This window comes from Marmota marmota, unplaced genomic scaffold, assembly GCF_001458135.2.
Source record: "Marmota marmota marmota unplaced genomic scaffold, marMar, whole genome shotgun sequence".
Lineage (NCBI taxonomy): Eukaryota > Metazoa > Chordata > Mammalia > Rodentia > Sciuridae > Marmota > Marmota marmota.
Window position 1 is genome coordinate 5638822 of NW_025999895.1, and position 14103 is coordinate 5652924.

The 14103-nt window shown below is 53.8% G+C and overlaps 1 protein-coding gene across 11 annotated transcripts in view; it reads right to left on the bottom strand.

Annotated features, from left to right (window-relative positions):
- Tmem94 (transmembrane protein 94) overlaps positions 1-14103 on the bottom strand; it is a 34821-nt gene that overhangs the window by 10192 nt on the left and 10526 nt on the right. For 3 of the 11 annotated variants that reach the window (XM_015504192.2, XM_015504193.2, XM_048797876.1), the window contains 8 exons: positions 13199-13328; positions 3431-3553; positions 2987-3114; positions 2611-2747; positions 1228-1430; positions 762-913; positions 291-393; positions 43-129 (listed from right to left, as the gene is read on the bottom strand). In XM_015504192.2, the coding sequence (XP_015359678.1) occupies positions 43-129; positions 291-393; positions 762-913; positions 1228-1430; positions 2611-2747; positions 2987-3114; positions 3431-3553; positions 13199-13222 (957 nt within the window). In that variant the 5' untranslated portion in view covers positions 13223-13328. Of the gene's footprint in view, positions 1-42; positions 130-290; positions 394-761; positions 914-1227; positions 1431-2610; positions 2748-2986; positions 3115-3430; positions 3554-9026; positions 9218-12980; positions 13165-13198; positions 13329-14103 lie in introns of those variants that run through there. The other 8 variants (XM_048797880.1, XM_015504195.2, XM_015504194.2 and 5 more) reach the window with 6 other exon arrangements.

Below are 14103 nucleotides of genomic sequence, written 5' to 3' on the forward strand. Positions count from 1 at the left end.
CACAGCGCGGAAGCACAACAGAGAAGAAAGGGCCATCCTTGCCTGGAGCTGGAGGAGAGTGCACTGCCAGGAGGTGACCCCAGGGGCACTGAACATGCAGCGCAGGGCATTGGTGATGAGAAAGCCAGCCTGAGGGGACAGGAGGGCTGCAGCTTAGCCCTCGCCCCTGGGGACCAAACACCACAGGCTCACTCTGGGCCCCTCTGCCTGCTCTCACATGCTCACCTGGGCCTGCCCCCGGCTCCCCCATGTCCAGCCTTCTCCCTGCCCCACAGCCCCGCCTCACATACCAGGACCACGGGGACGGCATAACGTAGCATTGCTGACTGCACTGTGAACCTCTCGTTGTCCAGTGCAGTGACTGGGCGGGACAGGGCCATGTCCAGGCACCACCTGCAGAAAGAGGTGACCCTCAGCCCTGCTCAAGGGAGAGGCCAGACACCAGAGGATTCTGGGCCTCTCAGCCAGAGCACCAGTGAGCTTCTTCCCTGAGCACTAGCGAGTCCTGCGGTTCCCGACTCTGCCCTGGCCCTGGCTAATGGCCCCTTGGGAGAGGGGCCTGTGGCTGCTTCCAGAGCTGTCCCCGTAGAAGAGACTGGGAATGGCCCCAACTGAGTCTAAGAATTCTCACAAGAGATCAAGGGGAGGAGCCTGAGGAGACACCAGCTCTCGGGAAGGCCTTGGGATGCACGAGGCTCATTCCTGTCACAGGAGGCGCTGGGGAGAGGAGGCATAGGCAGAAGAGACAAGGGCATGCTTACCTGATGTTGTCAATCACAGGGGTCTCCAGGACGCGGAAGAGCCGGTGCTGCTGGGGGTCCTGTGGCCCTTTCTTCACTTCTCCCCGGGGCGAGGGTGGGGGAGAGAAGGGAGGGAACAGGTCTCCTGGCTCCAGGACAATGTGCTCATCATCCTGCCAGCAGCATAGGGAGGTGGGTAATGAAAGGGCTCTCACAGACGCCACTCCTCCTGGACAATGCCAGCTAAATGGCCATGGCTCCCAAGGCCAGGGGCTGCTGGGGTGTAGCCTGAGGGGCTGGGTCCCTGATGCTTAAGGACTGGGGAGAGAAAGAACATCAGGAGGAGGAAGAGGAGGTTCAGCTCTGCCTGAGAGCCCTTGTGAAGCCTATGAGGTGGCTGTCAATCTTCAGGGTTGAGCCCTGGGACCCCAATTGCCTATAGATGTGCCTGGGGCAATTCCCATGAAGGAGACCAGCCTACAGCTACCTTGATACCCCTCAGAGAGGCGAAAGATTCCTGGCCAGGCCTCAGGGCTATGATGTCACCTTCCACCAACAGGCTAACAGGCAGGTTGACGAGGTGTCCATCTCTGTAGGCCCAGTGCAGAGACCAGGATGGGGCAAAGGGCATGTGGAGGTCTGGATACAGGGCATTTGGCCACTTGATTTCCTTGCTATCCCTGAGGGCATCTGAGGAGAATAGGAGGAGGAAAACAACTTTCTTACCCTTCAGCCAGCCCCCCTGCACACCTGGAACTCTTTGTACCCTCTTGCCATTCCATTACAGACTTTGCTGAGGGCCTGGAGGGGTATGAGGTCTCTTTCTGTGGTGGTGGGAGGAAACACACGGGTAAAGGACTACAAAGCAGGCAAATACATGCTGAGTGTGTTAACAAAGATTCCAGCCCCTCCAGAGCACGAAAGGGAGAAAAAACTATCTGCCAGGATGATGGGAGATGGATTCCAAGAAGAGGAAGAAGGAATGAATTCTGTCTGTTGGAAATGAGTGAGGGAGATGCCCACCAGTCAGAGAAAAGCAGGACAGAGGCACATAATGGGTCAGCACACAGGCATCTGGGAGGGGTAAGTGGTTTTAACAGCAGGAAGAGAAGGAAGGGAAGAAGCTAGACAGGAAGGGCAGAGCCTGCAGCAGAGGCACAGAAGCCACATGCAGCATCTGTGATGGCTTGGTGGAGCAAGAGGGAGTGGTTTCTAAGCAAGAGAATATGCTCCTGGAGGGAAGGGCCTACTTTTCAGTCATTGTCGTACCCTGAGAGTACAACACATGATCGAACTGTCAGAAAAAGGCCTCCCAATAGCAGAGGCTGCTTCTCTGACACCACGAGCCCCTGGAGAGCATAAAGCACGGACTCTCCAAAGAGCCTAATGTAACCCTCAATCTATAGTTAGAGCTTAAACTCCAGGTAGGCAGAAGGACAAACAATGCCCCTCTCCTTTAGGAACTGGGCTGCTTACTTTAGGATGCTGCCTCCCTGCACCAACCCTGACTCCTGTGGGCATCTCAACCTCCCTGGTCCACCTTCCCACCTCCCATGGCCCAGTTCTACCAGGTAAGACTAACATCTCACTGCCCTCCTCTAAGCATTAGGGTCTTTTCTGTCAGACCTCCAATGTTAACAAGCCCAGAAGCCCAGGGCAACACCTCTTCCTGCCTGCCAAGGGCACTGCCTGGGTGCCCACAGCTGTTCCAGGGCCCTCACCACCCTGCAAAAGAGAGGGTTGGGCATCCTCAAACTCCAGAGATGGCAGCTCCTGGAATGCTGACTACCGTCCACCCTAGGAGAGTTCTCAGGGCTCGGACACATTGCAGGGTATCTTTCCCAATGACATGGCTGACTCTTGGTCTCACCTTGAATTTGGTCGATGATTCCCCGAAGCCTGCGCTCCACCTCCCTGCGCTTCAGCCGATCTTGCCGCCCAATGAGAACCAGGTTGAGAAGCAGCAGCAGGAATAGCGCAGAGGCATTCACCAGCTCCACCCCATGGCTGGTGTAGAGGATGCAGAGGGTACAGTGTATTTCCAGGAAGTAAGGGCCCCCCAGACACCCCCAGAGCCTAGGATGCCCCTTTCTACCCAGTCCCTTCTGAAAAGAGGGTCTCGTGGTTCTTGACTCCAGTGAAGCCTCTATCCTCCCAAGACTTAGGGCTGACTGCCCCCTCAGAGCCCTGGGACACCCTAGGGGGATGGAGAGGGACAGATGCAGAGGCTCTAGGGCCCTACTTACCTCCCAGCCGGCTGGCCCCCATAGCAGCCCAGCAGCAGCAGCACAGCCAGCAGCATAAGTGAGGCACCCGGCCAGTGGAAACAGGAGCAGCGGTTACTGTGGTGCAGGAAGCTGCTTCTCCAGGCCTCCTAGGGAGCCATGGCAGCTGGACTTGAGTGGCCGGCCATCCAGCAGCAATCTGGGTGCCTCTCCCTGCCCTGAGCCCCTGTGGTCCCCAAGGCTACCTCCGTCTAATTCACTTGACCTCACAGCCAACTCCTACAGCAAGTGGTGTCAGGACATGGCTGAGAGGGACCCCACCCCCACTTCTGATTTTTCACGAGGCCTTAGTTGGGTGGTCTCCTCCCGCCAGGCAGTCAGGGTGCATGGTGACCCTGAGACAGTCACCCCCCACACTTTTCTGCCATCTTGCCCAGGCTCTGGCCACCCGTGAAGAAGCTTCACCTTCCAGGTTAGATATTTCTTCTGCTCTTTGAGGTGTCCTTCCAACACAGCCTCCAGCTGCTCCTTCAGGACACTGAGGGCCTTCCAAGTGGAGAGGCCCAGGGCCACGGGGGGCTCGCCCTGCTGGGAAAAAGGAGGCACTCAGCACCTCCAAGGCCCCAGGTCCCTGCCCAGATGGAAGTGTCCACCACAGGCTGGACCTGTCCCCGCCCTACCCCTCCTCCTTCTGACCCTCACTTCCTACCAGCTCTTGCGCCTCAGGGTATAACCATAGCCAAACTACCACCAAATTTTAAAATGTTCAGGAGCACAGGACTCTACTCTTTAAAGCCTGGCTAACAAAACAAAAACAAAAACAAACCAAAAACCTCCCTCTACTTCATGTTTTCTGTCTTGTTTTGCTTGGTTTGGTAATGAGCATCTAACCCAAGGGCTCTACCATTATTTGTATTTTTGAGACATGGTCTCACTAAGTTGCTGAGACTGGCCTCAAACTTGTGGTCCTCCTGTCTCAGCCTCCAGAGTTGCTGGGATTACAGGTGTGCACCACTCTGTGGGGCTAGTCAATGTTTTCTAATTCACTTTTCCCTGGACCCTCAACCCACGGCCATGTGTGGTCTTCCTGCCTCACTCAGAATATTCTTGGTGCCCATCTCCAAGTTTACCTCAGGGTACCAGTCTTTTAGATTTCACAGCCAGAAAAATATATACTTTTTTAATGGGGGAGAACTAGAGATGCCAGTTTTTCATGGTTCTTAGGAATAACATGAAGAAAAACCTACCACCTCTAGTAGCATTATTTTGTAAGAGAGGGTCTTGCAACACTCAATATTAGGCAGGACATAATCTCAGGAAATAAGTAGCCATCCCTGGGGAACAACAGTGCAGAGATTCTACCATGCTCCTGTCACCATGGCTGACTGGAATGTAGCATGGACCAAGCTGGTCCCAGAGGACATGAGGACTAGACATGTTCCAAGGCCCCTCCTTGTTGAGACCTGGCTGTCCCCATTTCTCCCTCCTTGGACTCTAGCCATTCTTTTTTTTTTTTAATATTTATTTTTTAGTTGTAGTTAGTTGGACACAATATCTTTTTTATTTTATTTATTTATTTTTATATGGTGCTGAGGATCGAACCCAGGGCCTTGCACGTGCTAGGCGAGCGCTCTACCGCTGAGCCACGGCCCCAGCCCCTCTAGCCATTCTTTTCCCTATGTCCACACCACAGACCATCCTGGGCAGCTTGCCAACTCTTGTACATTCCCAGGCATCCCGGGCCACAGTTGTGGGCTTATTGCCACCAGACTGCCTACAACCCCTGCATTTAACTCCCAGTCTGACCTCTACTCTCAGTGTAGATCCATCTACTGAGCTGACTCAGAGCTGTTTCACAGGGCATGGAGTCATAATATCCAAAACCTTGAACTTGTACCCCAGCCCTCTCCTATCCACCCACACTACTGCCTACCCAGTGGCCTCTGAAGTATCGCAGACCCTGGCCTTCCCCTCCCTCTGCCCAGCCCAACCCTTCCCAGCCCATGTCTCTACCGTTTCCAAACTCACTGCAATATCTCAGACAGGGCAAGCATGTGCCCCGTTGACTGAACCCCCTCTACTTTTAAAATCCAATCCAGACCCCTGGGGCCTACTCTATGAGGCCTTTGGGGACTGTGACCTCCCAGCTCCACCCCCCATCCCACCCGGTTATTCCTTCTGCAGGCCTCCATCCTCCAGAACTCCTTTATGGACTTTCTGGCCAAATGTCATCTCCTCTGGGACATTTTCCCAAAGGGGAACTGCACTTCAATTGTACTCCAAAGGTACCATGGCAGCCTGGTCTCAGCCTGTGTCTGACAGAACTGTGATTATAGATTGACCTGTCTGGCTCTCCCAGTAGACTGCAAATTCCTTGAAAATAGGTACAGAATTCCTCCCTCTGAACACGCCCTCTACCAAACTAGGAATGATGGTGCCTGGCACACACACTCAGTGACTATCTGCTGACTGAATGAGTGAATGAACGAGTGCCCAAAAAGTATCACTGATTCCAATGACACCTCAGTCAGGGGCTGTCAACCTGAAATCTGTAGCAGCAGCACCTGGGGCTTTAAAAAATCATGCCCCACCCTGGACCTACTGAACAGAAACTTCTGCCAATGAAGCCAGTGTCGGGCTGAATCTCAGGTCTCTAGCTATAGGGATCTAGGACAAAGACTGGCCCCAAGAAAGGCAGCACCTGAAGGAACAGTGTGAACAAAGAGCCTCGATGTGTGTCTCCATCAGGAGAAGAGCAGTGAATCCCTAGACCAGAGGCACCAGGACAGGGACTTGGGGCTGGGCTGCCCTGGCTGTCTCCCCCAGCCTTCCCGTGACCCACAAGTCAGTCCTCCAAGGTCATCTGGCTTGCTGGTCCACCTTCTGCACTTCTTCTTCCCTTCCCAGCTCTGTAGGCACCCTTCTTTGGCCAGGTGGCCTGAGCGCTCACAGGGTACACTCCTCCTCTGCACTGAGGGGTGGCTGGCCTAAGGGGCAGCGTCCCAGTACCATGCCCCTGGCTCACAGGAGGCACCTGAGTGGAGTTCCCACTGTCAACTCCCAGCTGCCTTGGCTGAGTGGGCCCAGCACTGAAGCTTCTAGCTCCTTTGCCTAAATTTCACCTAATCCTGCTCTTCACAGTGGCTTTGCTGGATCATGGAGATAAGCACAGCTTCTACCAGAGGAGATAAACTGGTTATTTCAGCTCAGGAGGAAATGGCCTCTGGGCAGGGGTAAACACTGTGTTCCAAAGCACCCACCGTTCTTCCACAGGATCCTGAGCCTTCTGAGAGGCCAGGGCCAGGACAAATCAATGCCAGGTGAGGCCAATGTCTGCTCTGAGGCCTCCTGGAGTCCCTGATATGGAAGGAAAGAGGCCCTCGGGGGGTCTCTAAGGCAGGAAGACACAAGGGAAGAGGAGCCAAAGGGCCTTCTCACATGTACTGGGCTGGGCCAGAGCATTGATGCCTGATCCACCCGGAAAGGGAAGAAGAGGACCTGGAACCAGGTGAGAATCCTGGACCCCTAACACCTCCCCTCACACTGTCCCTTCTTCCTAGGACTGAGGCTTCCTCTTGTGTCAGGGCTTCCTCTCCACAGTGAGATGACAAAGTCCCCAGGATGGACAGGGTGGGTGTGCCTGGGCCACACCTCCAGAAATGATGAAGTGAGAAAATATGCAGGAGGAAAGGAGGGCTGTTCAGGAGAAGCAAGGGCTGCACATGCAGGAGAGGGGGCTGCGAGGAGAAAAGAGGGAGGGGTGGGCAAACCACACAGGGCTGCAGGACCACCTGGGACACCCTCACCCTGGAACAAGGACCCCAGGCCCAGGAAGGAATAGTTTCCAGCAAGGCAGAGAAAAGGCTCAGCAGCAGCCAGAGAGCCAGGGAGGTGTCTCTCCACTAGCCAGGCCTCCAGACCCAGACACTCAGGACACTGACTCCCCTGGGCTGCAAGTGGCTGTCGTGACATCTGTTCCTCCTTCCAGGTAGGCCCATTCCCAGGACCTCCTCACCTGCCCAGCCTCCAGCTGTTCTCTTGCCCTCTTCCCACCCCAGGTTCCCTGCTGCTCCCCAGGTAAGGAGGAGTGGACTGGAGGGTGGCAGATGCTCCCGGACCAGGCTGCCTGCAGAGCTGTCTGTGTGCATCTGCCCCCGCATGTTGTGTCTGGCCAGGGGCACCGACTCCAGACTGGGATTAAAGACAGCACAACAGAAGGCAAATAAGCCATTCTGTAATTACATGCCACCCAAAGGAAGCGCCTGCCCGCACAGGCTGGCCCTGTGGTGAGGACTCAGCCTCCTGGGCCAGCCCGCCTTCTACCGTCTTAACGGAGCTGATCCAACTGTGAAGCCTGTGCAGCTCGCCCCTCTGTGGCAAGAGGGCCCAAGCTAGGTGTCAAGTCACTGCTTTCCCTCATCATGGCTCTCGGCTTTTCCCCACACAACAGAAGAGCCAGAGCTGAGGAGCTTGTGGAAGATGGTCACACTTCCTGAAGGAGATTCAGACTGGGCTGGTGGGAAGTGGGCTCTGTCAGCCCTTCCAGCATGGAGTTAGGTCGGGTATTCCATGTGCTCAGGCACCCTGGGGAGACTGCAGAAAGTTCCTCTTATATGAGAAATAAGAACCTAAGAACAGTCTAAGATCTACTTTTCCTGCCTACTGGGGCCAAGAAGGGTAACGAAAAATCTGACCTGGCTGTAAATACCCAAAGGTTCCAAAAGTAACCCTGTTTCCCAGATGCTAAAAACTCCCACCCTGCCCCACTGCAGGCACCTCAGGAGATGTTCCTGGGGCCAAGAGCAAGGCCTCTATCCCAGAGGGACCAGGATAAGAGGAAACTGAAGCTTTTCAGGTAGAACCAGCCCCATCCCACTGTTGTAAGTTCTCAGACTCGAATGCAGCATCAGAAAGAATAACTCAGGGTTGGGACTTCCTTCCAACAAGCTGGACTTGTTCTCTCTGTTCTGCTATCCAAGAGGGCTGTTGGCAAAGTGTGGGGATTTGGGGGAATCTTGGCCAGGGAGGTGGGAGGGGGCGGTGTGAATCTGCCCACCAAATCATAGCCACAGGAATTGGCCACTGAGCAAAACTGACTATCAAGGTACAAAGCTGAGCATCAATCTAACAAGCCTTCCAAGAAATGATACCCCTGTTTTCTCCTGCACCCACCTCAGCCAAGTGTCTTAGGTGGCACAGTCAGAAGCTCCCAGCCCCCAGCCCTGTCCTTGCAGAGGCCCTCCAAGGTCCTCTTGGCTCAGCAACTGTTTTTCTTCCTACTCCATCTGTTTCAGGAGCAACAGAATCAAGATTCCTAGGCTCAGATGGGCAGGTTATAAATTTCTAGCTTGACCTGAGGCCTTGACAAAGATAACCACCAGTTACAACTGGCTGTGGTCCCTCCTCTGGGTCCCCTGTCACAGCCTTCTTAGTGTAGGCAGGGAGGGGACCCAAAGCTGGACTCCACACAATGTCCAGATCACTGAGGCAGATCTGGCCAGTACTCTTGATTCTGAGTTCAGCCAGACACAGCTAGACTCACCTGCAGCTGGGAAAATCAGACAGAACAGAGGTGCTTCCTCCTCGTCTCACTCTTCCAGGCTCACCAGATCTTAATAACACTTTCACCCCTCTTCTACCCCACCTCCTGCAGCCACCAAGACCCAGGAAGAAATCATCCCTGACCCAATGGCTCCTGACTCAGTAAGCCATGTAGTCCAGCCAAAAAGTCCCCTTCACTGGGCCCCAATAAGGGTTGGCATGCAGCCCCCACACTTCTATCACCCTGTGCACTGAGACCTGCTCCTAGCATCCCTTGGCAGAATGCCCCTGGGAGCTCGGGCCCCAGTCCTCCTCTGGCCGACTCAGGTACCTGACATGCTGGCATTCTGGGTCTCATGCCCAATCTCTTCCCAAGGTGCTGGTTACCCCATGCTTGTCCTAGCTTCCTCCCGCTCTGTATCTTTAGGACTCCTTTGGCAATCACTAACCCAGACTCCCTCACTAAGCAGGGAACAGATTATCAGTGAGAGAAACGGGGAGCCAAGCTGGCAATACTCACTGTGCTATGCTTGCCCTGATGGGGCATCCACAGCTCTGCCTGCTTAAAGAGCATGGGGCAGAGCGTTAGCTGCCCTCCAAGAAAGGGAGAGGCAGAACAGAGAGCAAGAAAAAGGCAAAGGGCTGGTGCAGGCGTGAGCGAGGAGCCGGTGCTGCAGAGAATCGGGCGCAGCAGAGCAGAGCAGAGCAGAGCTTCAATCTGCTGATTAATTCAGCCTATTTCCAGTCACCTTGCAGATTCAGGGAGGGAGGAGGAGGAGGAGGAGGAGGCAGCAGGCTGCAACAGCAGCCCAGGGAGGGAGGGAAAAAGAGAGGAAGGAGGGAGGGGAAAGGAGGGCCCAGAGAAGAAAGTTTGTCCGATGCTCTGCCAGCTGTCTGGGAGCTTGGCCTGTTCTTCAGAGGAGGCTCTTACAGGGTATGCAGAGTAAAGATGTGCAGCCAAAGAGCAGACAGACAGAGGGCTGGACAGGCAGACAGGAGAAGCTGCCAAGGGCAACAGCTGGTATCCAGGAGAACCCTGGGGTATAAATACAAGCTTTCTTCCCAGATTACCTGTTCTCTGCCCCCAGGTCACCGGACAAGGTTAGGAGCTCCGCTGTGAGAGCTCCCCAAATCAGTCAGAGGCTTCCAGCAAGGAGCCAAGATAACAGCAGCTCTTCCACAGAGTTGCAGCGAAGAGGGAAGAGAATCTGTGCACTTCCTACACAACGCTAGCACCTCCTGCACGAAGGGTGAGGACTGGCCATTGAGAGAGCAGCTACTTAGGAGGGCTGAGCAGAGGGCCAAGGAGCTAGTAGAAGACTCCAGCAGCAGGAGGCAGAGCTAGCTGAAAGGAGGAATTCCAACACCTTCCTACCAGCTAGCTAATTGATGGGGAGAAGAGCGGCACTGACACACCAGCCAAGAGCTGCTAGGACCAGGGCTGTGTGGGTACCCCAGGCCCTCATCTCCCGGACAGAAGAGGTTGCCAGTTACCAGGGGCTCCACTTCAGCACTTCTCAGAGCATCGAGCAGGGCCTGAGAGAGTGGGAGCTCCAGAAACAGGGCTCTGGGAACAATGTTGATATAAAGGAAGCTCTGGGCACAGGCTCCCTGGGTGAAGGAGCAGCTGAGGCACTAGGAGAGGATGGGACACTTCTCTGCCATCCTTAGAATGGGGCTACAATACCCCAGGGAGAGGAGACAGCTTAACAGGTCCCCTAGCTGGAGAGCAAGCTAGAGGCTGAGTGCGTTGCTCCAGGGCCCTGTCTCCTAGACGACACCATCTTGAGCTTCAGGGAGGGGAAGAGCTGCACAAGCTGACTTTTCCCCTCCCCCTTCCCGAACTAGCATGGCTCCCTGTGGGGGGAGAAGGGGGGGGTGCCAAACAGAGAACTGAATGGGGACAGAAAGGAGGGGCTGGGCAGTTCAGAAGTTAAGGGCAGGAAGTTTCCATGTGGAGCAGGAAAGGGAGGCGGGTGGGGTCAGCTTCAGTGCCAGCCCCTGTGAGGACTATCAGCTGTAGCCAAGGAGAAAGAAAGACTCCTGTTCCCCTGTCCCTTGCTCCTGGAGACTGCTCAGGTGGGAACCACAGGGAAACAGATGCTCTCCCTTCTCTGGCAAGCCCTGGAGGGGACAACACACGGGGCTACACCAGGTGCTGTGCAGCCCCAATGCAGCCTCTCCCTCTCCTCCCTGCCACACTGCCCACCTCAGCAATGGGAAAGGGGAGGCCTGCATCACAGAAGCAGAAGCCCAGGTCATCACTGCTGCAGCACATTCACCATGGGCTTAATGGAGAGACTGAGAACTGGTAGGTCTAAAAGGGGGGCAAGGTGCCAAAAATCATCCAGCAACTGCCAAACCGATCCTGGGCTGAGCCAGGCACCCACAGACCACCTGACCATCAACTGACCATGCCAGCTCCTCCCAGTACTACCTATCCAAGATGCTTTGTGACTGTCTTGGGCTACGGATCATCTTTAAACTCCAGCATACAACTTGAAAGGTACTTGTGTAGGTAGAAACCCTGCTAGGTCCTGACTGAATCACTTGTGCTATTGATTACTCAATTAAACAATAGTCTCTGCAAGCCAGAGGCCACCTCCCCAGCTTTACCTAGGGCTTTACCAATCCAATATCAGCATCCCATAGGCAAGGCTGCTGCTGCTGGTCTTGAGGGTTTCTATTCTTGGCTCATCTATAGAGAAAGATGACACGGAAATCCTCCAGGAAAAATAGCGCCTGCAGTTCCCCATCTGGGGCTCTCAAGGCTTCTCCCTCAGGCTTGAGGGCAAAGCTAGCCCCTCAATTTGTTTCCCCCATACACTAGGCACTGGTGTTTCAACAATAAGCAGGAATCAGAGGACAACCGCCCCACCAGGAGGGTTGCCATATCACATGACATCAGTCTCCAGGGGCACTCCCTGGAACTGAGCAGTGCACAGCACCCACAGCAATACTGCACCCAGGATAGGAAGCAGGCCAGTGTAGCCATCCCTCAGCGCTGATCACTGCTGGTACAGACACCTGCAGGGCAGCCAGAGGTGGCTGCAAACAAGCTGAACCTTTGGCTCCTTGTTCAAGTCCACAAGCCTATTGCACCATTGGTCCAAAGGCAAAGGAAGCCTGGAGCTGAAGAGGAAGCAGTCAGCCAGGTGCTGCCAGAAGCCCAAGAAGTGAACCCACAGCTCCCTCTCCAGACCACCCCAAGCTCTTAAGTTAACAAATATTTACTAAGCCCTTGACTTGCTACATGCCAGGCTCTGTGCTGGGACCCAGGGAAAGTGAGATATGGCAGAAGAAAGAGACTACACCCATAGAGTATAACGAGCACAATGGGAAAGGTACCATGAATACGGAAAGCAGGGAAAGGGGACTTATGTGGAGAAGATGAGATTTCCACTGGGTCTTGAAGAAAGGGTAGGAGGGGCTGAAGTTGTGGCTCAGCGGTAGAGTGCTCACCTAGCACATGCGAATCCCTGGGTTCTATCCTCAGCACCACATCAAAATAAGTAATATAAAGATAATATTGTGTCCAACTAAAAAATAAATATATAAAAAAAAGAAAGAAAGAGTAGAAGGATTTTGCTAGGAAAAGGGACAAGGTCACTTCAGAAGGAACAGCCTCCATATGGTGTATGTGTCCAAACTATGAAGCATTCAGCATAACTAGAGGTACAGTCAAGGCAAGGAATGACACTGGACCAATGGGCAGGCAGAATGTGGGTACCTCATACACACTAAAGATCTTAGTAGGTACCAGTTATCAGCACCATGTAGTTGGAGGGCAGTGAGCAGAGACAGAGAGGATGTCTACATTAGGAGGGTGTGCAGGAGCCAGGCAGGAGACTTGGACTTCCTCTAGGGCAGTCTTTGTCATGGGAAAAGAATATTCTGTTTGTTTGTTTGTTTTTTTTTTTAAGAGAGAGGGAGAAACTCTCAATATTTACTTTTTAGTTTTCAGTGGACACAACATCTTCATTTTATTTGTATGTGGTGCTGAGGATCAAACCCAGTGCCCCGCACATGCCAGGCCAGTGCGTCACCGCTTGAGCCACATCCCCAGCCCTGTGTGTTTATTTTTCACCTTGAGATACTAAGAGTTGTACCCAGGGCTACAGACATGCTAGGCAAGTACTCTACCATTGAGCTACATCCCCAGCCCTGGGAGAGGAATATTCTGATTGACAAATCTACCTCCAGATCTGGAGGCTGGGCTGATCTTACAGACAGCCTGGACTGCCTGGCTGCTCCCTTTTCCCCCCTCTCATCCACCCCACCCCAGCTGATTAAGCAGCTTTGTTTGGAGTCTGATGGGGAGCTGGTCCCTAACCACAGACAGGGTGCCCAACAGTCCTCAACATGGCTCAGCAGGTTGGGGCATAGCCCTAGCAAAGAGCAAACAAACTAATTATACACCTCTGGGCAAGAAGTGGAAAACTGGCCGGGGGCCAACCCAAATCAGAAGCCCCACCTCTGCACAGTTGTGTTAACTGGTCTGCCCTTCATTCTTCATCCTTCACAGCCAAGCATCTCAGAGGGGTCATGGTCAAGTCTCTCAAGCCTCAGAGCCACACTCCTTCTCTTACTTTCAGTGTAAAGCCCCCAGATGAGAACCTCCCAGCAAACCCAGGTGGGGAGGCCAACAGAGGCACCCCAACAACAGCCACATGGCAACAGAGCAGGGCCCACCAAATGCTTCTCCTTCAGGTCCATGGGCCCAGGGTACTGCAGGCATGCCCAGATGAAGGCAGTCACACCCGGAAGGAAGACTCCTCCCCAGCATGGACAAACCCCAGCGCGTCTGCCCCAGTCACAGCATCTGGGGAAAAAGAAGAAAGAAATCAGGTTGCAGGACTAGGTGACTACTGTGTAACACGACAGTCTCATCAAAGCCACAGGGTGGTACAGAGGAAAGGACTGGTCCCACAGGCTGCCAGGGCCCCATCAGCCTCATCCTACTATAGGACTGCTCTGAGTAGTTAGTTTGGGGCAATTTACACTCTCTGAAGCCAGGAGAGAAGGACTCCAGAGGGAACTCCAATCCTCTTTTTCAGAGGCACACTATGTTTGGTTCTGTGCATTCTCTGTTAATCACAGACTCCCAGCAGACAGGAAAAGCTTTGGCCTATAAGCATTTTTCAAAATTAGGGTTAAGGTGAGCATTGGGGTCATCTGGAATCTAGAAACAACTTGAACAAGGAGGGAACAGCAGCGGCCACCAGGAGCAGGCACTCTTTCTACTTGCTGGGAAGTGTGTGCCACACTTGCCAGCACACACATGCCCACAGGCCCCTGAGCCTCTCATGCAGGTGATGGCAGTGTCTGACAGGCACCCCAGCAGAGGTCCGCAAGGACAGGCAGGCCAATCTGACAACCAGTCTGGCAAAAGTTGACTAGTTATCTGGAAAATGAAGAATGGCCTGGGGGTTAAGAGTGTGGCTCAGTGAAGAGCAAGTGCTTAGCCTGATTCAGGAGGCCTTGAGTTTAATGCCCAGCACCACACCAAAAAAAAAAAAAAAAAAGGGCAAGAAAGAAGAAGAAGAAAGAAGAAAGAAAAGAAAAAAGAAAGTGGCATGGGGACGTGGGCAATAGAG